General features: G+C 46.2%; 1 protein-coding gene across 2 annotated transcripts in view; it reads right to left on the bottom strand.

Moving 5' to 3' along the window:
- The window catches only part of NPHP4 (nephrocystin 4), a 142,669-nt gene that overhangs the window by 53,958 nt on the left and 61,828 nt on the right, over positions 1–26,883 (bottom strand). For both annotated transcript variants that reach the window (XM_067018657.1, XM_059039299.2), the window contains exons 10-11: positions 18,330–18,512; positions 9,662–9,800 (exon numbers count right to left, since the gene is read on the bottom strand). In XM_067018657.1, coding sequence (XP_066874758.1) covers positions 9,662–9,800; positions 18,330–18,512 — 322 coding nt within the window. The remainder of the gene's footprint in view (positions 1–9,661; positions 9,801–18,329; positions 18,513–26,883) is intronic.

The raw sequence follows: 26,883 nt of genomic DNA, 5'->3' as shown, positions 1-26,883 counted from the left end.
TCAATAGCCATAAACAGCAATTTAAATGGTTGTCAAAGCATCCCTTCAAAAGGCACCAAGTTCCTGATGGTTTTACAGCTAAGTTTTAACAGACCTTCAAGAAACAGGTCCTGCCTTTTGTTTAAACTACTTTAAAGCACAGGAAAAGGTAGCAAACAGAGAAAAAGCTTAAAATTTTAAGTGCCAACGTGACTGGATCACAGGGCGCCCAGATGTCTGGTTAAACATTATTCTGGGTGTGTCTGTGTGGGTGTTTCCGCATGAAATTCTAATTTGAAGGGGTGACTCAGTTTTAAAGCAGTTTGCCCTTCCCGCTGTTAGCTGGCGGGGGTGGGGGGTGGGGGCGGGCACTGAGGGTCTGTATAAAACAAACAGGTGGAGGAAGGAAGAACTAGACCCCTCCTGCCTGACCGCACAGCCGGGTTGTCGGTCTCCTGCCCTCGGCCCCCTGTTCTCAGGCCTTCAGACTCACATGAAATCCACGCCACCGGCTGCCCTGGTTCTCAGACTTTTGGACTCAGCGTGAATTACACCACCTGCTTTCCTGGGTTCCAGCTTGCAGACACTGGATCACGGGACTTGTCAGCCTCCGTAATTGTGTGATCCAATTTCTCATCATATATCTCTTCCCGTACTGTATGTATATCTGCTTCTCTAGAGAACCCCAAGTAAACACTCATTTTACACACCTAGCATGCTCACAATACCAAAACCTGATAAAGACAACAAAAAAGAAAGGATCTATATATAAAATAGATAACTAATAAGAACCTGCTGTCGAGTACAGGGAACTCTACTCAGTACTCTGTAACGGACTATATAGGAAAAGAATCTTAAAAAAAAAGAGTGGATATATGTATATGTATAACTGATTCACTTTGCTGTACACCCAAAACTAACACAAGATTGTAAATCAACTAGACGCCAATAAAATTATTTTAAAAACAGAACCCACTAATATTAACAAATGCAAGTAATAATTCAATAAATAATAAGAGTGGTGTCTTAAATCAATGGGGAAAACATTAAGAATTAAACGGTATTGGGATAACTGGATAGCCATCTAGAAAAATATAAATTGGATGTAAACTAATATTTTATACAAGAATAAATTCCAAATGGATCAATGATTTAAATGTATATATAAGAAGGAAGCCCTAAAATTACTAGGAAAACAACTTGAGAGAATTATTTGTAACCGTGGAATGTGGAAGACCTTTTTAACTAAAATATGATCTCTTAATGCTTTAAAAGAAAAGATTGAAAAAAGATGACTATAAGGGGCTTCCCTGGTGGCGCAGTGGTTAAGAATCCACCTGCCAATGCAGGGGACACAGGTTCGATCCCTGGTCCGGGAAGATCCCACATGCCGCTGAGCAACTAAGCCTGTGCACCGCAACTACTGAGCCTGCACTCTAGAGCCCATGAGCCACAACTACTGAGCCCTCATGCCACAACTACTGAAGCCCACGCACCTAGAACCCGTGCTCCACAAGAGAAGCCACCGCAACAAGAAGCCCGTGCACCGCAACCAAGAGTAGCCCCCGCTCGCCACAACTAGAAAAAGCCCGTGCGCAACAACGAAGACCCAACGCAGCCAAAAATAAATAAATAAATTTATTTTTTTTAAAAAGATGACTGAAAATTTTTATAAACTCCTGGCAAAACCACTACAAGAAAAGTCAAAAGAAAAAAGACAAATTGAGAAAATAAATTTGCAACTTTATCACAAAGAGCTCGTTTAACATAACAAGAGTTTCTATCAATTGGTAAAGGCCAGCAGCCCATTAGAAAATTGGGTCATCTATTTACTATTTCCCACTTTAACATTTTTTGAACATTTAAATATGTCACATTTTCAAAAGACTTAATAAAATAAAAATTAAAAAATAGAGATTACTCTGGCTACTGTTTGGGTATGTTTCAATAAAGACTATTACAAATTTTAAAAAAAGAAAAAGAGGGCTTCCCTGGTGGCGCAGCGGTTTAGAGTCTGCCTGCCGATGCAGGGGACACGGGTTCGTGCCCCGGTCCGGGAAGATCCCACATGCCACGGAGCGGCTGGGCCCGTGAGCCGTGGCCGCTGAGCCTGCGCGTCCGGAGCCTGTGCTCCGCAATGGGAGAGGCCACAACAGTGAGAGGCCCGCGTACCACAAAAAAAAAAGAAAAAAAGAAAAAGAAAAAGAAAAAAAAAAAGGATCTGCAAAGTATGGCCCACTGGTCAAGTCTGGCGCACGATCTGCACTGGTAAATAAATTTTTATTGGAACACATCCGTACTTGTTCATTGACACATCCTAGGTGGCTTTCACTGAACACCAGCAGAGATGAGTAGCCGTGGCAGAGGTCCTCTGGCCCACAAAGCCTAAACTATTTCCTGTCTAGCCTTAAAGTCTGCTGACCTCTGCCAGAGATGAACCTCAAATATGGAAACAGAAACAGAAACCCTGAACACAAGTTAATCAAATCAAGACAGGAATAGCTAAGTTCCCCACATATTATTCTCTGTTTTATTCTTTAATGGACTTTATCTTTAGAGCAGTTCTATATTCACAGCAACTTTGAGCAGAAAGGACAGAGAAATCCCATATACTCCCTGCTCACATAGGCACAGCTTCCCTGCTATCAACACCCCACACCAGAGTGGGACAGTATTCTTTCTGCCACCTAAAGATTTGGTGGTTTGTTCACTTATTGTCTCTTTTTAAAATGTAGCTGGCACTTCACAGACTGTCAGTAGGGTTTGCTGAATGGGTGAGGGGAGGACACACTGAACAAACCTATCCGAATAAACACTCCCTTACTTCCTTCCAGAATATACTAATACGAAACAGTAGAAGCAGGGCCAACACTAAGCTTCCCGGCCCGGCGGGAACCCACTTCCCTAGATGGCAACACGGGCACTGGTGTGTACCCATCAAGGACTTTGGGGTCAACAGTAGCTCTGTGCAAATATTGCATTTGCTCCTGACCTGGTGGTCGCCTTGTTTCCGGTGAGATTTGGGATCTGTATTTAGTTGGGCCAATGGTTGAAAGGGGGTATGAACATGTGGCCACTGCCCGCCGACGGTGCCAGCCAGCAGGACGACAAGATCAACGCAGCTGACGGCAACTGTGAAGCCTTTGCCCCGAGCCGGGCAGCCTGCGCACCCGGACAAACCTCTTTTCATCTAACCCTCTCCACGACCTCTGAGGGCCTTTGCCCGTTTTTCTTGTCAGTTGTTTATCTCCTTCTTACTGATCGGGAGGAGCTCTTTTCTATCATCTTTCTTCTTTCTAATCTTCTCATTCTTTCAATTAACTTTTAACGGTTTTATGTATTGCAAGTATCTTTTAGTCTGACGTTTGTCTTTTTTATATATATAAATTTTTTTAAATTAATTTATTTATTTATGGCTGCATTGGGTCTTCGTTGCTGCGCGCAGGCTCTTCTCTAGTTGCGGCGAGCGGGGGCTACTCTTCGTGGCGGTACGCGGGCTTGTCATTGCGGTGGCTTCTCTTGTTGCGGAGCACGGGTTCTAGTCACGCGGGCTTCGGCAGTTGTGGTGCGTGGGCTCAGGAGTTGTGGACTCTAGAGCGCAGGCTCAGTAGTTGTGGCGCACGGGCTTAGTTGCTCCGCAGCATGTGGGATCTTCCCGGACCAGGGCTCGAACCCGCGTCCCCTGCATTGGCAGGTGGATTCTTAACCACAGTGCCACCAGGGAAGCCCAGTCCTGAGGTTTGTCTTTTGACTTTGTTTATGGAGTCTCTTCTCTCATAGAAAAGCTTTACATGCTAACATTATCACGTTTCTCAGTCTTCTCTTTTTGGTTTGTGCTTTGTCCATCTTGTTTAAGGAAGCCTTCCTAACCTCAAGGTCATAAAAATATTCTCCAGATTTTTTTCTAAGACTCCTCAAGTTTTGTTTTTCTTATGTAGGCCTTTAATCCATCCATTTTACAGCTGAGGAAACTGAGGGACGGACACATTAAGCAACTGGTCTAAGATCACCCAGTTGGCAAGTCTGGATTCACAAACAAAACGCAACTGATTTCAAAGCCACTTACGTGCTCCCGTGCTGTCCGTTTCCTTTCAGAACCTGCCTTTTTCACTCAGCACGCTGTAGTGAAGGTTCACCCATAATGATATGCAGAGCCCTATCTTGGCATTTTCACTGCTGTGTGGCACCCACGGTCCAAATAAATCAGCTCGCTCAGCCCTCCCCCGGCTGGGGCGCGGGGAGGTCATTCCCACGCTTCAGCCGCTAAACACAGGCCCCGCGTCACATGAACTAGCTCCAGTCTGCGGTGCGCGTCTAGAAACGGCATTTCCCAGCTGTAGGATACTAACTAAATACTACAAAATTGCTCTCCAAAGTGGTCGTACATCCTGCATTCCTCCCTGTGTGGTGGGAATCCCTCGCTTCCCAAACCCTCCTCAACCTACATGCTATCCGCCGGCCGGGCTTTTCCAACACGAGGGGCATGAAGTGACTTCCCATTTTAATTTGCGTCTCTCTGATTGCTAGTGAAACTACGCACTTTTGCACACGTTGATTGGTTGCTCTGGTCTCTCCTCTGGGAACTCTCTCCTCGTATCCTTTGCCCGTTTTTCCGTCCTGTTGTGGACCATTTCATTCCTCATTGATTCGGAACAGCTCCTTCTATCACCTTTCTTCTTCCTAATCTTCTGATTCTAAAATTTCTACAGTTCTGTTTTGTAATCCATCCAGAATTTGTGTCCACAACATGACATTGGGATCTGATTTTCCATTTTCCACCTGGACAGCCAGTCCAGCGCTGTTAACTGACTGGTCCGCCCTTACTCTTGTGGCAGACAGAATAATGCTGCCCACCGCCCCACCAAGTGCCCACATCCTAATCCCCACAACCTGTGAATACGCTGAGCTCACGCCACCAAGGCAGCCAAGGTGGCAGATGGAATGGAGGTTGCTAATCGGCTGGCCTGGAGACACGGAGATTGTCCTGGATGGCGGAGGGGCCCAGTGTAACCACAACAGTCCTTATGAGTGAAAGAGAGGCAGGAGTGATTAATCGGGGTCAAAGAGAGACGTGGAAACGCTATTCTGAATCTGCCTCAGAAGATGGAGGACGGGGCCAACGGTACCGCTGGGCCCTGGGAGCCGGCAAAGGCGATGAGGCAGATCCTCTCCCACGGCCTCCGCAGGGGCGCAGCCCAGAGACCTCGACTTCGGCCTGTGAGACCTCTGGACTGCTGATCTCCAAAACCGGATGATACTAACTTCATGCTATTTTAAGCAACTAAGCTTACGATAATTTGTTCTAACAACAGTAGGAAAGTAATATGCTCCTTATCTGTAATTTGTCATACATCACGCTTTTTATTTTGTCTTGTTATCTGTTGATCTGTGTCTGTACCAACGTCATACTGTGCTAGTTACTATAATTTTGCCGTTAAGCTTGCAAGTCAAGAAAGGGGAAGCCTCTCTTCTTCAAAACTGCCTTGGCTATTCTTGAATATGTAATTTTTTAATTTAACAAAAAGAATATATCTTAAAAGAAAATAAACACAGTACACAAGGGAGATGCTTTCTAGACTCAGAGCATGAGCCAAGACTCAAAGTCACGAAACGACGACATGTTTAGTGAATCACACACAGCACGAAGCAGCCAGGAAAACTTTCAAAACCACTGGACGATCAGCCCTGGGGTGGATGATTTCAGTAGCCTAGCAACCATTAACAGCAGGCAAAGCCTGCTACTTCAGACCAGATTTTCCCTCCCATCTGAAACAAAAATTTTTTAACAGAATATATAAAACAACAGTCTTTAAGACACTGGAATTCACGCAGGCAAGGATCCTGAGGAACTGGAAACAGAAGAAGTAAACCCCCCAATTGTCCTCACATCAGAGCATTGAGTGATTCTGCAGACTGCAGTGCAGGGCGGGGAACCCAGACAGTGCGCAGTGGGGCCCTGAACTGAAGACCAAGCTGAGAGTCCAAGGACGCCAAGGAAGCTGGAGCTTGCAGGGCTGAACACAGACAGGAGGGGTGCACAGAGAAGGAACTCCAGCCACTTAGAGGGTCCCTCTAGGATTTAGTAGATCACTGATGAGGAGACCCCCCAAGGATGGGCAAAGAACCACCCGAACAATTAGAAGGACCAGTACCCAGGGCGCACCCGAGGCCAGAAAGAAGTCGTTCTCACAGACCGGTAAACCTCATAATTCAGGGACATCAGGCAGAGTAACAAAAGGGGTCTTGTCACCTAGTGAGGAATAATTGGCCCTAAACTAAATGCTGATCTGGTCCCATCTAACAAATCTTAAGGGCAAGACCCCAAATGACCAAACCGTTTCCAAAGCTCAAGAGTATTTATCAACTACAAAAATACTCAGTCCCCAAAAGGAGAAAACTCACAATACCTGGAATCCAGTAAAAAAAAAATAATAATAATGAATATAAAGAAGCAGGAAAATACAACCCAAATTAGGACAAAAATCAATCAATCAAAACTAATCCAGAACTGACCAAGATATTAGAATTTGGCAAACAAAGATATTAAAGTAGGGACAAACTTTGTAACATTATCTCCAGATTTTGGTAACTTGAAACTAAACCAAGTTAAAATGAGAATTCACTCACTATCTGGGTCACTATCTGGGTCATTTCAAATAGGATACAATACTGGAACATTAACCGCTGGGCAGGTCTAAGAGGTCTACCTACCTCTGCCTTCTTTGGAGAGGAAGAGACTAAAGCATACGTCTGTCAGTGGTTGTACAGGTATTTCCCATGTTCAAGAAGCAACGGGAAACACTGAACATGGAGGACAGAAAAAGACCCTGAGAGAACTTCTGGAGATGAAAACCACAGTGTCTGTGATGAAACCTACACTGGATGTGGGATTCATGGCAGATCAGACGCTGCAGAAGAAAAGGTGAGTGAACCTGAAGGTGCAGCAGTAGGAATGATCTAGGACGGGACACAGAGAGAAAAGACCACAAATAGAAGTGAGGCTCGCTGCCTGATACATGTGTAATTGGGGGCCCCAAGGGAGAAGAGAGAGGAGGACAGAAGAAGGAATGATCAAAATTGTTCCAACTGTGATTTAGAAAACCCAGAGATCCAAGAAGTTCCGTGAACCCCAAGCAAAAAGATCAGTTAAAGGACAATTCTGGGGAAACAGGGGCAGCGGCAGACTAGGCTCTAAATCTCCTCTAAGGTCCTCATGAGGACAGACAGGGCAGCTGGGAGCGCAAACCCGGAGTCCACAGCCACACTGACAGCAGGTCAGGCCGGAGAAGCCAGCCGGGCCAGCCCGTCCTGGCTGACAATTAGGTTAGACCAGATGCTGCCTCCAGTGCCAGAACTACATCAAAATTCAACACGGGAAATTTCCTTTCCAGAAAAGGTAATTATATTCTTCCCTTAACGATAGCTGTATGAGTTTCTTCTCTAGGAAAATGATCTATTCAGACATTTCTAAGGACCAGGGTAAACTGTATTTTTTACTTTAAACTGGGTTTATTACATTTCACTACTGTCCTTTTGAGTTACTTAATCAAAAACCAGAGTAATCATAGTTATATCTAATCACAAGATATAGATATTTTTATAATCTAGGATACTATCTTTCTTTCATACTTCCATTTCTTAGAGGTTGGTACTTGTTTTATTTTTAGAATGTAACTACGAACATATGTCAAAGAAGGGAAGATAGTAGATTTAAAGAAGGAAATGGGTTAGAAATAAATTTGACTCTGTTTAATATTTTTAACTATATATTCTATGCTTTCCATGCATTCAACTTTATCAAATAAAATTGGAAATTTATTCTAAACTGACTCTGATGGAAAACACATGCCTACCACCCACCACTGCAAGGGATTCTAGCAGATATTCTGGCAATTCCTCAAGTATAAGTGGTGCTGTACATTGCAGTACACTTATATAAGACGAGATTATTAATGTACACACTGGTGGTAAACAGCAATCCTGAGAAGAGCCTGGTAAGCACAATATTCAAAACTAGAAAGAACAAAACAATTAAAACCATCAAATGTACTGCCTTTCGGGGAAGAAGGAAAATACTTAATAATGTGCTTTGTCCCAAAGCAATCAACTATTAAGTTTTGGTACCTGAATATTTTTAAATATCTCAGAAAATCCTGGAAGGTCACAAAGATGGAGGCCAGTACATCAAGTTCTAGGCCAGAGAAACAAGTGTGCTGCTTCCACCAACTGTAAGATTAAATTCAGCAAGACTGGGACCTCCCTGGTGGTCCACTGGTTAAGACTCCATGTTCCCAATGCAGGGGGCCTGGGATCGATCCCTGGTCAGGGAACTAGATCCCACATGCATGCCGCAACTAAGAGTTCTCATGCCACAACTAAGGAGCCTGCCTGCCGCAACTAAGACCCAGAGCAACCAAATAAATATTTTAAAAATAAACCAGTAAATTCAACAACACCAGTTTCCAAAAACTAGAATCTCAACTCACAAAAAACCACTCCCAAATGACAGACTCACTGGTGGGTGCCTTTGCACCAGCACCCAGGACCTGCTGCCCAAGAGATACTGCCCAGCCCTCCATGGACACCCAGCAGTGTCCATCAGAGGAAATCCATCTGGATGGAGGATGGATGGACACTAAGCTCCCCTCTACAGCTTACACTTTTGTTCATTCCCTACCTTTCTGACTTTCTAAGAGCCTAACTGCCCACGATCTAGAACATTCTTTCAGCCAGCGAGATCCCTAGAAGCCGAGAGCCAAGGGCTCAATGCTCTTTCAACTCTCCTCCGAAACTCCTCCTCTTCCCGCCACAGGTGGGATTTCCCCACCAGGACACTAGCTGCCTGTCCTTGGGAATAAACTAAGAGGCTCTGAACTCAAGGTACTGGCCTCAGCAGAAGGTGTGGTGTAGCCAACGCAAAGCTGACAGCCGCGGTCACACGTGGGGACGCCACCACCCACAGGAAGGGCATCACCCTGCTGACAGCCCTCGATCCCTTTCTTAAAGCCACGCCCGGAGGTCATGGCCTCCCCACTCTCAGACTGTGCTCCAAGGGAGTAGAAAACACTTTTTAAAAACAGCAGACTCATGGGGGCTTCCCTGGTGGAGCAGTGGTTGAGAGTCCGCCTGCCGATGCAGGGGACGCGGGTTCGTGCCCCGGTCCGGGAGGATCCCGCGTGCCGCGGAGCGGCTGGGCCCGTGAGCCGTGGCCGCTGAGCCTGCGCGTCCGGAGCCTGTGCTCCGCAACGGGAGAGGCCACGACAGTGAGACGCCCGCGTACCACACAAAAAAATAAATAAATAAATAATAAAAACAGCAGACTCATGGCTACATTAACAGTGCAAAATAAAGCTGGCACTCCTTGGCTTTCAGCCAGCCTCTGATTCTTGAGCCCTGTATCTGCAGGGCACCCACATGATGTGTCCCTTTAAGGGTCACCAACAGACCTTCCCAGGCCCTCGGTCAGGGAGCTGCAAGCAACAGAGCCGACTCGTGGCCCAAGCACAAAGTGCTGGGCCACGCTTCATCGCTGCCCAGTTCTACACCTCTGGGTTCAGCAAAAACTCAACCAACTGACTCAAATTAAAGCAGTCTGCGGTAAGTATCTGATAACCGTTGCTGTACTGGGCACAGATGGAGCTGTGCCATGAGCTGGAAGACTCAGCTCTCTACACACACTTACTTGAAGGGGAGTTGGGTGGCTTCCTGGAAGGCCGCTGCTCCGCCTTGGGGCGCATGGTGTGCTCCGTGGGTGTGTCCGGGTGTCCTTCAGGGCTCAGTGAGTACTGGAACTGGACTGTCCCCGACTCCACCTGCTTCACCTACAATCGACCACAACAAGAGCGGTGACGGCCGCGCTCCCTTCATCAGCACCCTTCGGTTGGAACAACTCAACCAGGGACAGTTCGCCCGGCCCTAGGACGATCAATGAGAATCAGAACTCCAGGAGACCACCATCACAAGAACACCCTCACCCAAGCAGAAGTCACAACATTGCTGCTCCGGTTTCAAATGCGTTTTTTAATTAACCTATCTTATGTTGACTGTTTCCCTTTTGGTGTACAGTTCTTTGAGTTTTAACACATGTAACCACCACCACAGCCAGGGTACAGAACAGCCCCGCTACCCAAAACACTCCCTCACTGCCTCCTTGTACACCGTCCCGCCAACACCCAACCCTGCAATCTACCCCTCTCTTCTGTCATATAAATGGGATCACATGCTATATACAACCTTTGAGACCAGCTCCTTTCACTCCCTGAGATACTGATGAGACTCTCCCCGGCCATAGTGTGTACCCACAGCCCGTTCCTTTTTGTTGCCGAGCAGTTTTCTATTGTACAATGTACCCCAGTGTACTTATCCATTCACCCATTTAGGAACATTTGGGCTGTCTCCAGCTTGAATGGTTATAAATAGAGCTGCCAGGAACACTGGTATACATATTTCTGTGTGACATAAGTTTTCATTCCCATAAGGTTCACTTCTCTACGACTAGGATTGCTGGGTCATATGGTATGTGTGTATTTAATTTTACAGGAAACTGCTAAACTGTGACTTGTTTCTGGACTCTATTCCATTCCATTCATCTATGTGTCAATGCCTTTACCAACAGCACTTTATCGTAATTACCGTAGCTTTAATGAAAGTCTTGAAATTGTGTAGTATGAATCCTCCAGCTTTATCGTTCTTTTCAAAATTGTTTTGACTCTTTCTAATTCCTTTGCTTTTCTGTATAAACTTTAGAATCAGCTTGTCTATATATACAAAAAAATCATGTAAAGATTTTGATTGAAATTGCATTAGACCTATAGGTCAATTTGGGGAGAATTTATATCTTTACTATGTGGAAACAGTCTTCCAATCCATAAAGATGTCTCTCCATTTATTTAGGTCCTCTTTGACTCAGCCTTTGTAAAAAATGCTGATTTTTTAGATTTTTCTTTCCAACTGTTGTTATTGTAAAGACATGTGATTGATTTTTCTATCTTGACCTCCTGTTGTAACCTGCAATCTCCCTAAACTTGTTTATTCTAGGAGCTTTTGGTAAATCCCTTGAGATTTTCCACACAGAAAATCATGTTTTCTGCAAATAAGATTTGTTCCTTCCTTTCCAATCTGTATGGATTTTAAATTTTGTTTTCTTGCTTTATTGCACTGGCTAGAACTTCCAGTACAATGGTGACTAAGATGTTGAATTAACTATGTATGGGCATCCTTCACTTGCTCCTGATCTACGGGGAAAAGAATTCAATCTTTCACCATTAAGTGATGCCAGCTAAAGGATTTTTGTAGATATTCTTATCAAGCTGAGGAAGTTCGTCTTTATTCCTTTTTGCTCAGTTTTTGTCCTAAATGGACGTTGAATTTAGTCAAATGCTTCTACTGCATCAATTGTTATGATCATACATTTTTCCTTCTTTAGGCTGTGACTATGATGAATTACATATTTTTGACTTTCAAATAGAAAATAGCCTTGCATTCCTGAGATAACCCCCAACTTGGTCATGGTGTATTATTCTTTTTCCATATTGTTGGATCCAATTTGCTAATATTTTGTTGAGTATTTTGCATCTAAGTTCATGAGGCTTATGTATCCATAGTTTTCTTTTCTTGTACTGCCTTTTTCTGGTTTTGATATCAGAGTAATGCAGGCCTTGTTACATGAACTGGGAATTGCTCCTATCTATCCTACTTTCTGGAAGAGAATGTATAAAATCCATGTTATTTTTCCTTAATGGAAAAAATGTTTAGGACAATTTACAGTGACTAGGCCTGGATAGTTCTTTTTCAAAAGTTTTTTAACCATGAACTCATTTTCTATAAAGTTATAGGACTACTCAGATTATCTAGTTCATCTTGGGTAAGTTTTGATAGTTTGTTGTTTAAGACACACTGATCCATCTCATCTAAATTTTCAAGCTTATGGGCATAGAGTTGTTCATAGTATTCTCCTAATATCCTTTTCATACCTGTGTGGTCTGTAGTGGTATCCCTTCTTTCATTCCTATTATTAGTAATTTGTGTCCTCTCTTTTCTTTGCTCTTTCAGTCTTGTTAAAGGTTTGTCAATTTTATTGAGATTTTCAAAGAATTAGTTTTTTATTTCACTGGCTTTCTCTAGTTTGTCCTCTATTGTTTTTCTGTTTTCAGTTTTATTAGTTTCTGCTCTTATCTTTATTATTGACTTTCTTCTGCCTTGCTGTAGGTTTATTTTCTTCTTCTTTTTCTAGTTTCTAAAAGTGGAAGATTAGATTATTGACTTGAGACTTTTTTCTGTTGTTATATAAGCACTTAACGCTATAAATTTCCATGTAAGCACACTTTAGCTGCACCCGACAAATTCTGATATGTTGTATTTTCATTTCTGTTCAGTTCAAAATATCTTCTATATTTTCTTGAGGCTTCCTCTCTGACTTATGGATTATTTAGAAGTATATGAATTTCCAAGTCTTTCTAATTTTTTTTTTTTTTTTTGCAGTACGCGGGCCTCTCACTGTTGTGGCGTCTCCCGTTGCGGAGCACAGGCTCCGGACGCGCAGGCTCAGCGGCCACGGCTCACGGGCCCAGCCTCTCCGCAGCATGTGGGATCCTCCCAGACCGGGGCACAAACCCACGTCCCCTGCATTGGCAGGCGGACTCTCAACCATTGCGCCACCAGGGAAGCCCTTTCTAATTTTTTATGTTATCTTTGTTATTGGTTTCTAGTTTAATTCCATTATGATCACAGAATATACCTTCTGTAATTTCAGTTCTTTTAAAATTAAAGCTTGTTTTGGGCTTCCTTGGTGGCGCAGTGGTTGAGAGTCCGCCTGCCAATGCAGGGGACGCGGGTTCGTGCCCCGGTCCGGGAAGATCCCACAAGCCGCGGAGCGGCTGGGCCCGTGAGCCATGGCTGCTGAGCCTGCGCGTCCAGAGCCTGCACTCCTCAATGGGAGAGACCGCAGCGGTGAGAGGCCCGCGTACCACAAAAAAAAAAAAAAAAATTAAAGCTTGTTTTATGATCCAGGATATGGTCTATCTTGGTGAGTGTTCCATGTGCACTTGAAAAGAATGTGTATCCTGCTGTTGTTGGATGCAGCGTTCCATAAAGGTCATTTAGATCCAGATGCTTAATGATATTGTTCAATTCTATATGTTGGTGATTTTCTATCTATATGTTTATAGTTTACTCCAAGAGGAGTGTTGAAATCTCCAACTACAACTATTAATTTGTCTATTTCTTCTTTCTGCACTATTAGTTTTTTGCATTTTGAAGCTCTATGTTAGATGTATACACTTTTAGTATTGTATGTCTTCTTGGTGAATTGACTCTTTTATCATATGTAATATCCCTGTTAATTTCTAGCAATTTCTTTTGCTCCAAAGTCTACTTTGTCTGGTATTAATATAGCTACTCCAGTTATCTTTTGAATAGTGTTTACACAGAATGGTTTTCCATCCTCTTACTTTTGACCTACTACATCACTGTATTTGAAGTGAGCTCCTGGTAAACAGCCTACAGTTGGACCTTGAGTTTTTATGCCACCTGACAACTTCTGTCTTGAAGTTGGTGTGTTCAGACTATTTATATGTCATGTAATTATTGGTGTGTCTGGATTCAGAACTATCATTTTATTATGATTTGTTTCCTCTGTTTTTCATTCCTATTTCCCCTTTCTTGCCTTATTTTGAATTATTCCATTTTATCTATCTATTGGGTTTCTCACTGTCTCTTTGTATCTTATTTTTAGTGACTGCTCTAGGGTTTACAATGTAAATATTTAACTTTTCACTATCTACTCAAAATCTATATTTTATTACCGCAAGTGGAATGTAGAAAGCTTATCACCCTACAGGTCTCTTTACCCACCCCCTTTGTATTATAGCTGTCTTACCTATTATACCTACATACCTTAAAAATCCTATCAGACACTGCTATACTTTCTGCTTCAACCATCAAACATATTTTAAAGGAGGAGACTACTATATTATAGTTATCATTTTTGATGCTCTTCCTTCATTCCTGATGTACCAAGTTTACATCTGGTATCATTTCTCTTCTGTCTGAAGAAATTCCTTCAGCAATACTCTTAGAGCATGTCTCCTGCCAATGAATTCTCTTAGTTTTAGTTCATCTGAGAATGTCTTTATTTCACCCTTCATCCCTGCAGGACTTTTGCTGGAATAGAATTCTGAGTTCTGGGGTCTTTCTGTTACTGCTTTTAACATGTTGCTCCATTTCCTTCCAGCCCCCATGATTTCTGCTAAGGAACCCACAGATATTCAAATTATTGTCTCTGTGTAAGTAATGCATCATTTTTCTATGGCTGTTTTCAAGACTTTGTCTTTATTTTTTAGCAGTTTGATTATGATGTGTCTGGTTGTGGATGTCTTTGCATTTATCTCTGGGTTCACTGAACCTCTTCAATCTGTAGGTTTAAGTCTTTTGCCAAATTAGAGGAGTTTTCAGCCACTGGGTCTTCAAATGTTTTTTCTGCACAGAACCCTTTCTCTTCTACTGGGACTCTGATGACACAGGTGTTAGCCTTTGTGGTCCTGCCCCACACGTCCCTGAGGCTTCGTGCACTGTCTTCCAATCACTTTTCTCTCTGTGATTCAGACTGGATGAATTCTATTGATTTACCTTCAAGTTCACTGACTGTTCCTTCTGTCATCTCCATTCTGCTATTGAGTCCACCTAGCGAATACTTTACTTTGGCAATTTTATTTTTCAGCTCTAAAATTTCCATTTGCTTCTTCTTTATCTTCCATCTCTTTGCTGAGACTTTCTATCTTTCCCTTTGTTTCAAAAGTGTTCGCTCTGATTTACTGGAGCATTTTTATAATGCCTGCTTTAAAGGCTCTGTCTGATAATTCCAACATTTGTGTCACCTCAGTATTGCTGTCTGTTGAATGTCTTTCCCTTACGAGTTGAGATTTTCCTGGTTCTTTGTCAATTAAGTTTAGATTGCATCATGGACATTCTGAATACCACATTATAAGATTCTGAGTCTCGCTTAAATCCTACGGAGACCGTTGATATTTCTGTTTAGTCAGGAATCCACCCAGCTGGGTCCAAGCCCCAGTTTCCAACCAGCCTCCTGTGGGTGGTGGCTTCAACACCAGTTCCATTTTCAATGCCCGTGCAGTGATATTCAAGCCTCTCCTGCATGTGGTCCACCCAGTGGGCAGCTCCATCCACAGTCCGGTTCTCAAAGTCTGTGATATGCTGTTTAGGGCCAGATTCAGGCACATGAAGCTGGGGGTTAGCTCAGCATTTCTTAAACAACTTTATGGAGTACTTTCCAAGCTCCTCCCTCTCCAGATCCCCCTAGTTCTTTCCAGTTTCCTGGGGCTCCCCTTCCAATCCTCTGGCCAGACCCCACTGTGCTCTGGCACACCTTTGGCAACAGTACCTGAATGCCAGGCCAAGCAGGGGGGGGGACATAGTGGGGTTGTTTTTTAAGTGCAGGGGCGTATAAAAGAGCTAAAGTTCCCATCTATCATTGCTGTAAGACAATATACAATTTCTAAAATTGATATACTAAGAAATAACAGTAGAATCATAATATTTAGAAAACAAGGGCTTCCCTGGTGGCGCAGTGGTTGAGAGTCCGCCTGCCGATGCAGGGGACACGGGTTCATGCCCCGGTCCGGGGGGATACCACGTGCCGCGGAGCGGCTGGGCCCATGGGCCATGGCCGCTGGGCCTGCGCGTCCGGAGCCTGTGCTCCACGGCGGGAGAGGCCTCAGCAGTGAGATGCCCGCGTACCGCAAAAAAAGAAAAAGAAAAAGAAAAAAGAAAAAAGAAAACAAAGTAAACACCATATGTCACAACTAAGAGTTGAAAGCGGCTGCCTCTGGAGATATTAATTTTTTTAAAGACAATTATTTGCTCCAGGAAAGAATACAGGAGTTGTTTAAGAAGGAAAACATAATCGTAATACACTACTTACCTTCACAGTAAATAATCATAATAACATAAACCACAAAATTTACTTAGTAAAAAATTATAGGATGTTTATAGCATTTTTCTCTTTAACATCTGCCACCTCTACTCAACTGCAAGTGCCACGGGATTAGAGATATTTTTCCCAGAGCAGATACAGGTGTTCAATAAAAAGTCACTGAATGAACTAATAAGATAAAGATCTGACGGGTGCACAGGCAGAGACCAGGCTTACCTAGGTTTCCAGCCCTCTGACTGGGTAGATGCTGGCACTGCTACGTGAGATGAGAAATACAGGAAGAAGCAGAGCAGCACTTTCAGGGAGGAGAGTGAATCAAGCTTGTGACCAGTGGTAGTTTATTATTTTAGCTAATTATATCTGTTTAGAGCAGTGGTCCTCAACTGGGGGCGACTTTGCCCGCAGAAGAATACATTCAGCTATGTCTGCAGATGTTCAGGCTGTTGTGACTGGGGGGATGCTCCAATATAGTTTACACACTTAAAAAGCGAAAGGTAGTGGCAGGAGAAGGCTAAAGTTAAACAGAATAAGGGTTTATTTACATACACACACACAGAGAGAGAGAGAGAGAGAGAGAATGAGAAAATGGCAATGGCTTCAGGAATTCTAATGGCAAGTTTATAATAAGGGCTCAAACCAGACCATGTGGGAATGCAGCAAAATGTGGTCCCATGATGAGGCACATCGCTTATAATAAGAAAAGCTGCACAAGCAGCTGCTCCCTTACTCAGGTTCCCAAAGCATCATCCAAACCATAAATAATAACACGGAAAATAACGTTTGTCACTAGACTCAGCACACGGATGACATTCTGATATAACAGGTCTGGTCCTTTACCTAAGAAAAATTAGACAGTTGAGTCCTAAAAGCCTCCTGTTTGAGCTGCTGAGACAGGATGGGTATATGTCAGGAAGGACTCGGGACACCAGCCGGAGCAGTGGTGTCACACAGTGTCTGTGGCCCCCAGGTCTCTGCTCCCCACCCCGCAAGGCTGCCAACAGGCCAGTGGAGGCCAGGGGATAAGACCCCCCCGCACACGCTTCCACTGGCCCTGCCCCACTTTTATTTGCTTTCTATACTGGGGATCAGAGAAAGCTTCATTTCAAAATGGATTTTTTTTTTTTTAAAGTCCTGCTGTGGTCCCTCCCCTCCAGACAGAGCTGGAGCGAGCTGAGGTCCGGTGGGTGTGAGTGACAAGCCACAAAGACCAGCCAGGGCAGTGCCACCGCCCGGCTCCCACCCCAGCCTTGTGCACACGAGACACAGCCCCCCGTGCACCAAACGTTTCAAGAGGGCCTTTTTATCAAGGGAACCCTCCTGCACTGTTGGTGGGAATGTAAGTTGGTACAGCCACTGTGGAAAACAGTAGAGAGGTTCCTCAGAAAACTAAAAATAAAATTACCATATGATCCAGCAATCCCACTCCTGGGCATGTATCTGGAGAAAACTCTAATTCAAAAAGATACATCCATCCCTATGTTCACAGCAGCACTATTCACAATAGCCAAGACATGGAAGCAAACTGTCCATCGAAAGATGAATGGATAAAGAAGATGTGGTACATATATACAATGGAGTACTACTCAGCCATAGAAAAGAACAAAATAATGCCTTTTACAGTAACATGGATGGACCTGGAGATTATCATACTAAGCGAAGTAAGTCAGAAAGAGAAAGACAAATACCGTACGATATCACTTATATGTGGAATCCAAAATAGGATGCAAACGAACCTATATCTATGAAACAGAAACAGAATCAGGGACACAGAGAACGGACTGGTGGTTGCCAAGGGGGAGGGGGTTGGGGGGGAAGTTTGGGATTAGCAGATGCAAACTGGTGTATTTAGAACGGATAAACAACAAGGTCCTGCTGTAGAGCACGGGGAACTATATTCAATATCCTGTGATAAACCGTAATGGGAAAGAATATGAAAAAATGTACATATGTATATGTTAACTGGGTCACTTTGCTGTACAGCAGTAATTAACATAAGATTGTAATTCAGCTATACTTCAATAAAAATTAAATTTTTTTAAAAAAGAGGGCTTTTCAAAAAGCACAGAAGTGGATCTCATGGCACCATGTATACAAATAAGAGTCACAGGCCCCGCAGGTCACCTTGAGAGACTGATACGTGACCGGGGACATTATAAGACCCCAGAAAATAAATACATTAAAAGGAAAAAAAAAAGACCCCAGATAAAACCGGCCTCAGTGAGTTCACAGCCAACTATGACCCAGAAACCACACTTATTTTTTTAAGGGCAGCCATGACGTGAAAAAACAGTGCTCATGAGACATCAGCAAACACACTTGTCAGCTTCTGATTTTGAAAATGCATGAACTTGCTAGAAGCTCGTAGAAAATAATCATACTTACGGAGCCTGTAACAACTTACCTCTTCAGAGCTCATGCTGGCTGGGGGTACCTTATAGACCAGACAGCGCGAGGGGTTGGGCTGGATCCCACCCTGTAGAGGTAACATCACCCGCCCGGAGCTGGCGTCCAGCACGGGGTTCCAGACAGCCCAGCGCACCATGTGCATACGCGCCAGGTTCGACAAGGAGGCGACCGAAGCTGCCTGGAACGGAAACAAAGCACACTGGTCGTGAGTCATTACCAAGCCCACTTGGGTGGGGGAAATCAACAGTGCTTTCCCGGTAAAATTTCACTAGAGAGCAGTGTAGCGAGGCAGGAGGTCATCACAGAAGAAAGAACCGCCACAGGAGGAGGACACGGCATCACATCAGTGGCTCACAGAGAGGAGGGAAGCCGGCCTCCAGTTCTGGGACCCCACCCCCCCGGCCAGGACCCTGCTGAAGACCAACACCAGCTTTATGACCCCTCCTCCTCCTGTACGGTCTTCCTGCAGCTTTTCAAACACTCCGTGCCTTACCAACATCCACCCAAATCCGTGACTAAAACACCAGGAATGGCACTTTGTGTTCGTGATGAGACACTTTGTAAAATGATGAAGAAAACACGTGGATATTGGGAGACTGGGATTGACATAGACACACTACTATGTATAAAATAGATAACGAAGGGGCTTCCCTGGTGGCGCAGTGGTTAACAATCCACCTGCCAAAGCAGGGGACACGGGTTCGAGCCCTGGTCCGGGAAGATCCCACATGCCGCGGAGCAACTAAGCCCGTGTGCCGCAACTACTGAGCCTGTGCTCTAGAGCCTGTGGGCCACAACTCCTGAGCCCGCGTGCCACAACTACTGAAGCCCGCGTGCCTAGAGCCCGTGCTCTGCAACGAAGAGCAGCCCCCGCTCGCCGCAACTAGAGAAAGCCCGCGCGCAGCAATAAAGACCCAATGTAGCCAAAAATAAATAAATAAATAAAATGAAAAAAAATAATAATAAAAAAATAAAATAGATAACTAATGAGAACGTAATGTATAGCACAGGGAACTCTACTCAATGCTCTGTGGTGACCTAAATGGGAAGTAAATCCAAAAAAGAAGGGATATATGTATACATATGGCTGATTCACTTTGCTGTACGGCAGAAACTAACACGACACTGTAAAGCAGCTACACTCCAATAAAAATTAACTTAAAAGAAAAGAAAACACGTGGATATTCAATTTAGGGCTATTAGCACACAGTTTCTCCCCCAGAGTTTCAGCTCCTAATGGTATGTTCTATCTATGTAACTTATGTGTAATTAGGAAATCAGTCAGGCTGAATGTTACATGCTGTTCCTTCTTCCACCGTCTCTATCACTGGCCAGATGCAAGGGAAGAGGACCCTAGGACACCCCAGAATTAGCCTCCGCGTTCAAACAAAGCCATTTTCACAAATATGGCTTCAGGGCTTGACTCAGTAGCGTCTTACATAAACCACTTTCATCCGCTTATTCAAAAAGCAGCAGGAGGGACTTCCCTGGCGGTCATGTGGTTAAGACTTCACCTTCCAATGCAGGGGGTGCAGGTTCGATCCCTGGTCGGGGAGCTAAGATCCCACATGCCTCGTGGCCCAAAAACCAAAACATAAAACAGAAGCGATATTGTAGCAAAATTCAATAAAGACTTTAGAAATGGTCCCCCCAAAAAGCAGCAAGAATAAAGCGGAACTCGGAGCGGGCCGTGGTCGGGTCCTGAAATTCCTGCTCGGCTGGGCAACAAGACTTGTGATCCACCCCGTTATGGCAGCTTCAGAGACAACGGCTCTGCCCCAGGCCCTGCATGGCAGATTCTGCAGGTTCCCCGGCACATCGGCTCCCCCAGGAAGGCCATTTCGCCGCCAGAGGACACGGGCGCTTGGCGACACCAGGTGAGACTGGAGCCCGGGAACAGCGCTCTCCACCCCAAGAGCCCAGCGGCACTAATCGCAGTCAGACTGACAGCCGGGACTCGGGGCAGCAGCCACGCCCCCCTCTGCCCCGCAATTCCCAGCCTCGGTGGTAATGCTGCGGGGAAGCCACCCAAAGGCGGCAGGTGTAAAATGCAACGTGGCCACAGCATCTCTCTTCCCGGGAGGACGAGCGCAAAGGCCCGCGTGGCTCCTCGGTGTAACCGGGCAGCGGAGGGCGCCAACGGCCCCCCGTCCCTCTTGACCACCGGCTGCACGCACTAACCCAGCCGCCCCCAAACTCAGGCCGTGGTCACAGGGAGGCTGACAGCCTGCAAGGAGGGGGCCTCGGACTCTCGGAAGGAATGGAAGCCCAAGGCTGCCTGTGACGGTGCAGAGCATGGTCCCAAAGGAAAGGCAATGCCAACGGGGGCCCTCTGACCCGAGCTGTGTCTGGGGCCACGGAGGCAGAGGGAAGGCTCCGGCGGTGTGCCCCGGGCTCCTCACGGACCCTGCTCGTGTGGCTGGACACGGGTGAGCTGTGTGCCACTGTCACAGCCGGGACTTGACTGCACTCAGGTAAAGGGCAGATCGTCACACACACACACACACACACACACACACACAAAAGGACTCTGGCTGGAATCCAGCACGGGCGGCTTGATGGCCAACTGGCTCAAACCACAGCAGAGGGTGTGCACGAGGGGACCCCAGTACAGAACAGGAGGCGTGCATTTCATCCAAGTCAGTCTTCCCAGACTGTCCCAGATGATATCCCATCCCGTTATATCCTTTATACCCATGTGGGGGAACATCCAGAATCAGCGTCTGGTTGTGAATTAATCTCTTTCCTGAGGCCCCCTCGTAACTGGACCTCACACCACCCACTTCAGCTTATTCTGCTCCTTTAGTGGAGCCAAACTTCAGACCGTGGGTGGGATACTTCATACCACCACGTGAGCAAGGATTGGGGTTCCCGTCAACTCAACGAGAAAAAAAAAAAAAAAAAAAAAAAAAAAAAAAAACCCACATCCCGGAAGTACAAGCAAAGAATCAGCCAAGTTAAGAATCCTAGGAGTCTGATTCTGTGCCATCACTTTCAATGTCTGTTCAATACAAAGACGGCAGTCTGCCCTTTCCAGCCCGTTAGCCATTGACAGGATAAAACGGTACTGGACAACTACGGTGTATCAGGGAAAAGTTGATATAAGTCTATTGCTTTTAAAAAATAAATTATAAATGTATTAGCAAAACTGGCCACTAAAAAAACTATAAGGGTTCAATACTACCTAGACTTGCAAACAGCCGTCTCTCCCAAAATTCGTAAGTTGATTACAGGATCAAAATGAAAAGAAAAAACGCGCCCCCATTTTCATGCTATTTGTGCAACCTCTTCTGGCTTAACCTTTCAGAGGCGGTGACTGACCCCCAGCTTCCGGTTTCACACACTTTGGATGTTCTCGTCCTCAGTGTGCACAGCACTCTTCTGTGTAAGGCAGCTGTCAGTTACACACACATCCACGCCCCACACTTTGTTTTAACGGCCCAGGAACAAAACCTAGAAGAGGCAGGAAGGATCCTCCCCCGAGCCTCCAGAAGGAACAAGGCCCGCCCGATGCCCCGATTTTGACCCAGCAGATTCTGGATCCAGACCCGACTGAGAGAGAATAAATGTCTGTTCTTTTAAGCCAAGTAGTTTGTGGCAATTTGTTCAGGCCGCCCCAGGAGGAATCCCCTCGGCCTCTGTCCTCAGACCAACTCAGAAATCCCTTCGAGGGCTTCCCTGGTGGCGCAGTGGTTGAGAGTCCGCCTGCCGATGCAGGGGACACGGGTTCGTGCCCCGGTCCGGGAGGATCCCACGTGCCACGGAGCGGCTGGGCCCGTGAGCCATGGCCAATGGGCCTGTGCGTCCGGAGCCTGTGCTCCGCAACGGGAGGGGCCACAGCGGTGAGAGGCCCGCGTACCGCAAAAAAATAAATAAATAAATAAATAAAAGAAAGAAATCCCTTCGAGGCAGGTAAAACTTCAGGTTATTTCAGGAGGTTGATCTTCCTTTAGATCTTCAGTGAGACCTAATTCCTCCTGCCGGGGCCCCCCGTCACCCACCGAGCCCCCTCCATGCTAACTCTGGTCACCGCAGCCCAAGGCCCAGAAACACACTGCAGAGGTGACAGGGAACCCGTGGGGTAGGGGGAGGTCCCCTGGCCCTGAGGCCACCTCCCAAGACAGAGCTGGGCCCGAGGGCCAGACCCTGGATGGGGGCAGCCACGCTGGGGCCCCTGGCAAGCACAAATGAGAAAAGCAAACTGTTGTGTCGGAACGTGTCCAAATGTCCCCGACAGCAGCTCCATCACAGAGGCTGTGGTGACCGAGGGCCACAGAGGGAGGTTTAGCAAGCACGCGACAGATGGAGGAAGGGGCAGAAGGCAGCCCGGCCTGGGCCAAGCACAGGTCTGTTCTGGGGTGTCCATCACGTGCACTGGCCCATGTGACCCTCTGCACCGTCCGCGAATGCTGACCACGGAGGGAGGGCCAAGACCCAGCCCAGCGGCACAGACCAAGGAGCCCGCACCCGCCTACGAGCCGGGCCGGTCCACATTGGCAGCCGGCGGCTCTGAGGTCTCAGAGCTGGGCCACAGGCAACGCACAAGGTTAAGATGACTTGTTTCCCGCGTCCTCCTGAGAGGACACTGGGTGCCTGGCCACTGAGGTGAACCTCGCAAGGCCCGAGAGCCTGAAACACACCCGAGGGGAAGAGTTAGGAGAGAAGCAGACGTCCAGAGCCGGAATCTCCCCACCCCTTCCTGCCAAGGAGCACGAGGCACCCAGGACCACCGGGCAAAGCGAAGGCTCCCAAACCACATACCATCAGCCCGAAGTCATTCCTTCCAGAAATGGATCGATTATACGCCAAAAGCTTTTCCAACTCAGGCGTACAGAGAACGCGGCAGCTGCTGCAGACTGATTTCCTTCACACACATCCAGGGTGGAAAAGGAAACCTAACGACATGTAATTAAAGTCGTTTAAGCTACCCATATACGACACAGTGTATGGAGAGTCATTTAAAAGCACAGTAATCATCTGGCAGGCAATATTTTCATTTCATTCTACAGAGTACAGTAATTATTTTTAAACATACACATGAGCAATGAAAAACAATAGGGGTATGGTTTTAAGAAAGCTGTAAACCTAGAATTACTCTTCATACTGGCTAAAGGGCTCATACACTCTGGTCCTCTTTGCAAAAGAGATATCAACTCAACAAGAGCTGAAAGAAGCAATAGGGAATCCGTCCTGAGTTTGGGGCCATGGCTGGTGAGGTGGACAGGCATGCAGCCCTCTTGTCCTTCGGAGTCTGCAGCCCAGCAGCCAGAGCATGGACACTCCAGGGACTCTGCATCTGCTTCCTCTGGAGAACGGGCCCCTTGCCGGGGCCTCCTTCCCTCCTCGCATCTCCCACTGGGTCCTACAGAGCCCTTGACCTTGGGGCTCAGGCTTGGTAGCCTGGCATCCCTTCCTGAGGGTACCTCTGCTCCATGGGGCCGTGACCCCAGTGCAGGTCAACAGGGAACTCCACGGCCTGGAGTAACGGCTACTACAGGGAAGGGATGCACTGAGGCCACAGCCCTAGCCCTTCTATGAGGGGTTCCTAGTGGGGTCTCAGGAGAAAGCAGCTCGCTTGCGTTCGGAGTCACCATCCGGGGAAGAAGAAAGCCTGAAGCTGTCTGCTGCCACCCCTACCCCAACCCCCAGGGCACCGTGAAATCCTGAGCACAGTGGGAGAGAAGCGGGCAACAGAGAAACACACAGCGCAGGCGAGGAAATGCAGGGGAGAGGGACGGAGGGGAACAGCCTCCATGCCAGCCAGGCTGAGGCCGTGCGGAGGATGCAAGACCTGAAGGAGAAAGTCGGCCAGCTGGACTTAAAACCAAGAAACAGCATTACCATTGGGGACAAGTGGTAAAGAGGACATGGGATCTCTCTCTCTGCTTATTTCTTACAACAGCATGTGAATCTGTAATGACGTCAAAACAAAGTGTAATTTAAAAAACATTGAGGTATATGACAAAAGCTATATAAAGGGCTGGTAAAAATAAATAAATAAATAAAAAATAAAACTGTTTAATGACTGTCCACAAAAAAAGAAGATCCAGGACGCGTGAAAGAGAAAATCCCACTTACAAGAGCAGCACAAAAATTAAATATCTGTGAATAAACTTAGTAAGAACTGTTCAAGTGTTTGAAATCTACATTGTAAACCTATGTTTTAAATCACTCCCAAAAGACACAAGAACAGAAGTGGACCCACAGAAAGACTTCCCTTCCTCCTGGTTAGGACATCACACATCAATAAATGTAACGCAATCCCCCCAAAAATGCCAACGAGCTCTCTTTATGGAGCTAGACCTGTTGATGCTGAAGTTCCTCGGGAAAAGCAAACGTGGGAAGAGCAGTAAGAGCCAGGAAGGGGAGGGGCTGCAGTGCACACCCAGCACCGATAGACCCAGCAGCCTCGGGCCTTACGCTGTGGTCCCAGCACAGAAACACGGCAGCCACGGGCAGAGTGAAGGTCTAGAAGCAGATGCAAGTATAAACGGAGATCTAGCGTATGCGTAAGAGACACCTTAAATCACTGCAGCACAGAAGGACTTTTTAGTAAGTAGTATCGGGACGGCTGGATGGCCACTGGAAAAAGGTAAAATCAGATCCATTCCTCACACCACAAACGAGATCTAAACAGAAAAATTGAACTCTACACGTACTAGGAGAAAACACGGATAAATTCTTCTATAGGCGTAGGGAAAGGCTTTTTAACTACGACTCAAAATCCAGATACAACGAAAGAAAAGACTGATACATTTGACTGCATCAAAAAATTCTGAAGTTTACATGATGTTATGGACTGAATGTTCGTGTTCCCCACAAGTCATACATTGAAGCCCTAATTCCAAAGTGATGGCATCTGGAGGTGGGCCTTTGGGAGGTACTTAGGTTTAGATGAGGCCATGAGAGTGGGGCCCCCATGGTGGGATGAGTGCCCTTATAAAGAGAGAAAGAGCGAGCTCCCCCTCTCCCTCCACACACACACACACACACCACTGAAAGGCCACGTGAACACACGGCGAGAGGGTGGTGTCCACAAACCAGGAAGAGAGGCCTCACCAGGAACCAGATCTGCAGGCGCCTTGATCTTGGACCTCCAGCCTCCAGAACTGCAGGAAATACATGTCTGTTGTTTAAGCCACCCAATATATGGCATTTTGTTACAGTAGCCTGAGCAGACTAAGTAAGACACGTGGCCCCAAAAAATCAGGGACGAGGGCAATAAAAAGACAAATGACAAAACTGGGAGAAAATATCTGCCATGTATGTCTCAGATAAAGTGAGAAAATATCCTTAACATACAAAGAGCTCTTCACATTTGATGACAAGGTCAAGAGCGCTACAGAAAAATGGGCGAAAGACATGAATAGACAACCCACACACATATGAAAACATGTTCAGCTTCATTTATAATCAGAGAAATGCAAATTCAACTATACTGTGATAGCATTTCTTGCCCATCAGATTAGCAGAACTCAAAAGCCTGACAATGCAACTATTGGTGAGCCGGTGGGGAGACAGGCCCCCCAGCACGCTGCCAGTGAGAACAGAATAGCGTGCAACCCCTCTGGAGAAACTGGACAGCAGCTAACAGCACAATATACACATTTAACCTCCAATCCAGCCAACCCACTTCTAGGGACTCACCCTGAAGGTGCGCCTCCCACAATACAAGAGACCACACTCACAAGACCATTCATCTCAGCACCACTTACAGCTGCAAAATACTGCAAACTATCTGAATATCCAAATATAGGTAATCGGGCAAATAAACCGCAGAGCACAAGGGAGCAAATGCAGCTGCCAAAAGGAGCGGGGAGGGTGCACTGCTGGGCGGGACTGCCAGGGTGAGCTGGGCCGGGGAGAAGACGCAACCAGCCAGCAAAGCCCACGCACAGGTCTGCTCCCCCCGCACCCACCCCGTGTGTAAAGGGGAGCTGAGTCAACACCCACACATCTGTGATATTCGCACAAAGCAGCCCAGGAAGGAGGGGCCCCAAGCAACAGAGCTGGCTCCCACCAGGAGACTCTTCTCGGACCACCTTTTGGTAGAACTTTGACTTTCAAAACTGTATTTGTGTTCTTTATATTCAAAAAATAAAACTAACTCGATAAGGACGGGCAGGGGAAATAACTATAAAACTGAAAGCAGGGCTTCCCTGGCGCCGCAGTGGTTGAGAATCCGCCTGCCGATGCAGGGGACGCGGGTTCGTGCCCCGGTCCGGGAGGATCCCACGTGCCGCGGGGCGGCTGGGCCCGTGAGCCGTGGCCGCTGAGCCTGCGCGTCCGGAGCCTGTGCTCCGCAACGAGAGAGGACACAGCGGTGAGAGGCCCGCGTACCGCAAAAAATAAAAAAAGAGCAGCCCCCGCTCGCCACAACTAGAGAAAGCCCGTGCGCAGCAACGAAGACCCAGCGTGGCCAAAAATAAATAAATAAGTAAATTTTAACATTTAAAATAAGAAATGAATGAACCACGTGAATGAATGTCCAAACCATTATGCTGGATGGGAGAAATCCAGACACATAAAGCATATTCTACATTATTCCA

The sequence above is a fragment of the Kogia breviceps genome, chromosome 1 (genome assembly GCF_026419965.1).
Source record: "Kogia breviceps isolate mKogBre1 chromosome 1, mKogBre1 haplotype 1, whole genome shotgun sequence".
Taxonomy (NCBI): Eukaryota; Metazoa; Chordata; class Mammalia; order Artiodactyla; family Physeteridae; genus Kogia; species Kogia breviceps.
The sequence above is the reverse complement of the archived record's forward strand: the minus strand, read 5'-3'. Positions and strand labels throughout refer to the sequence as shown.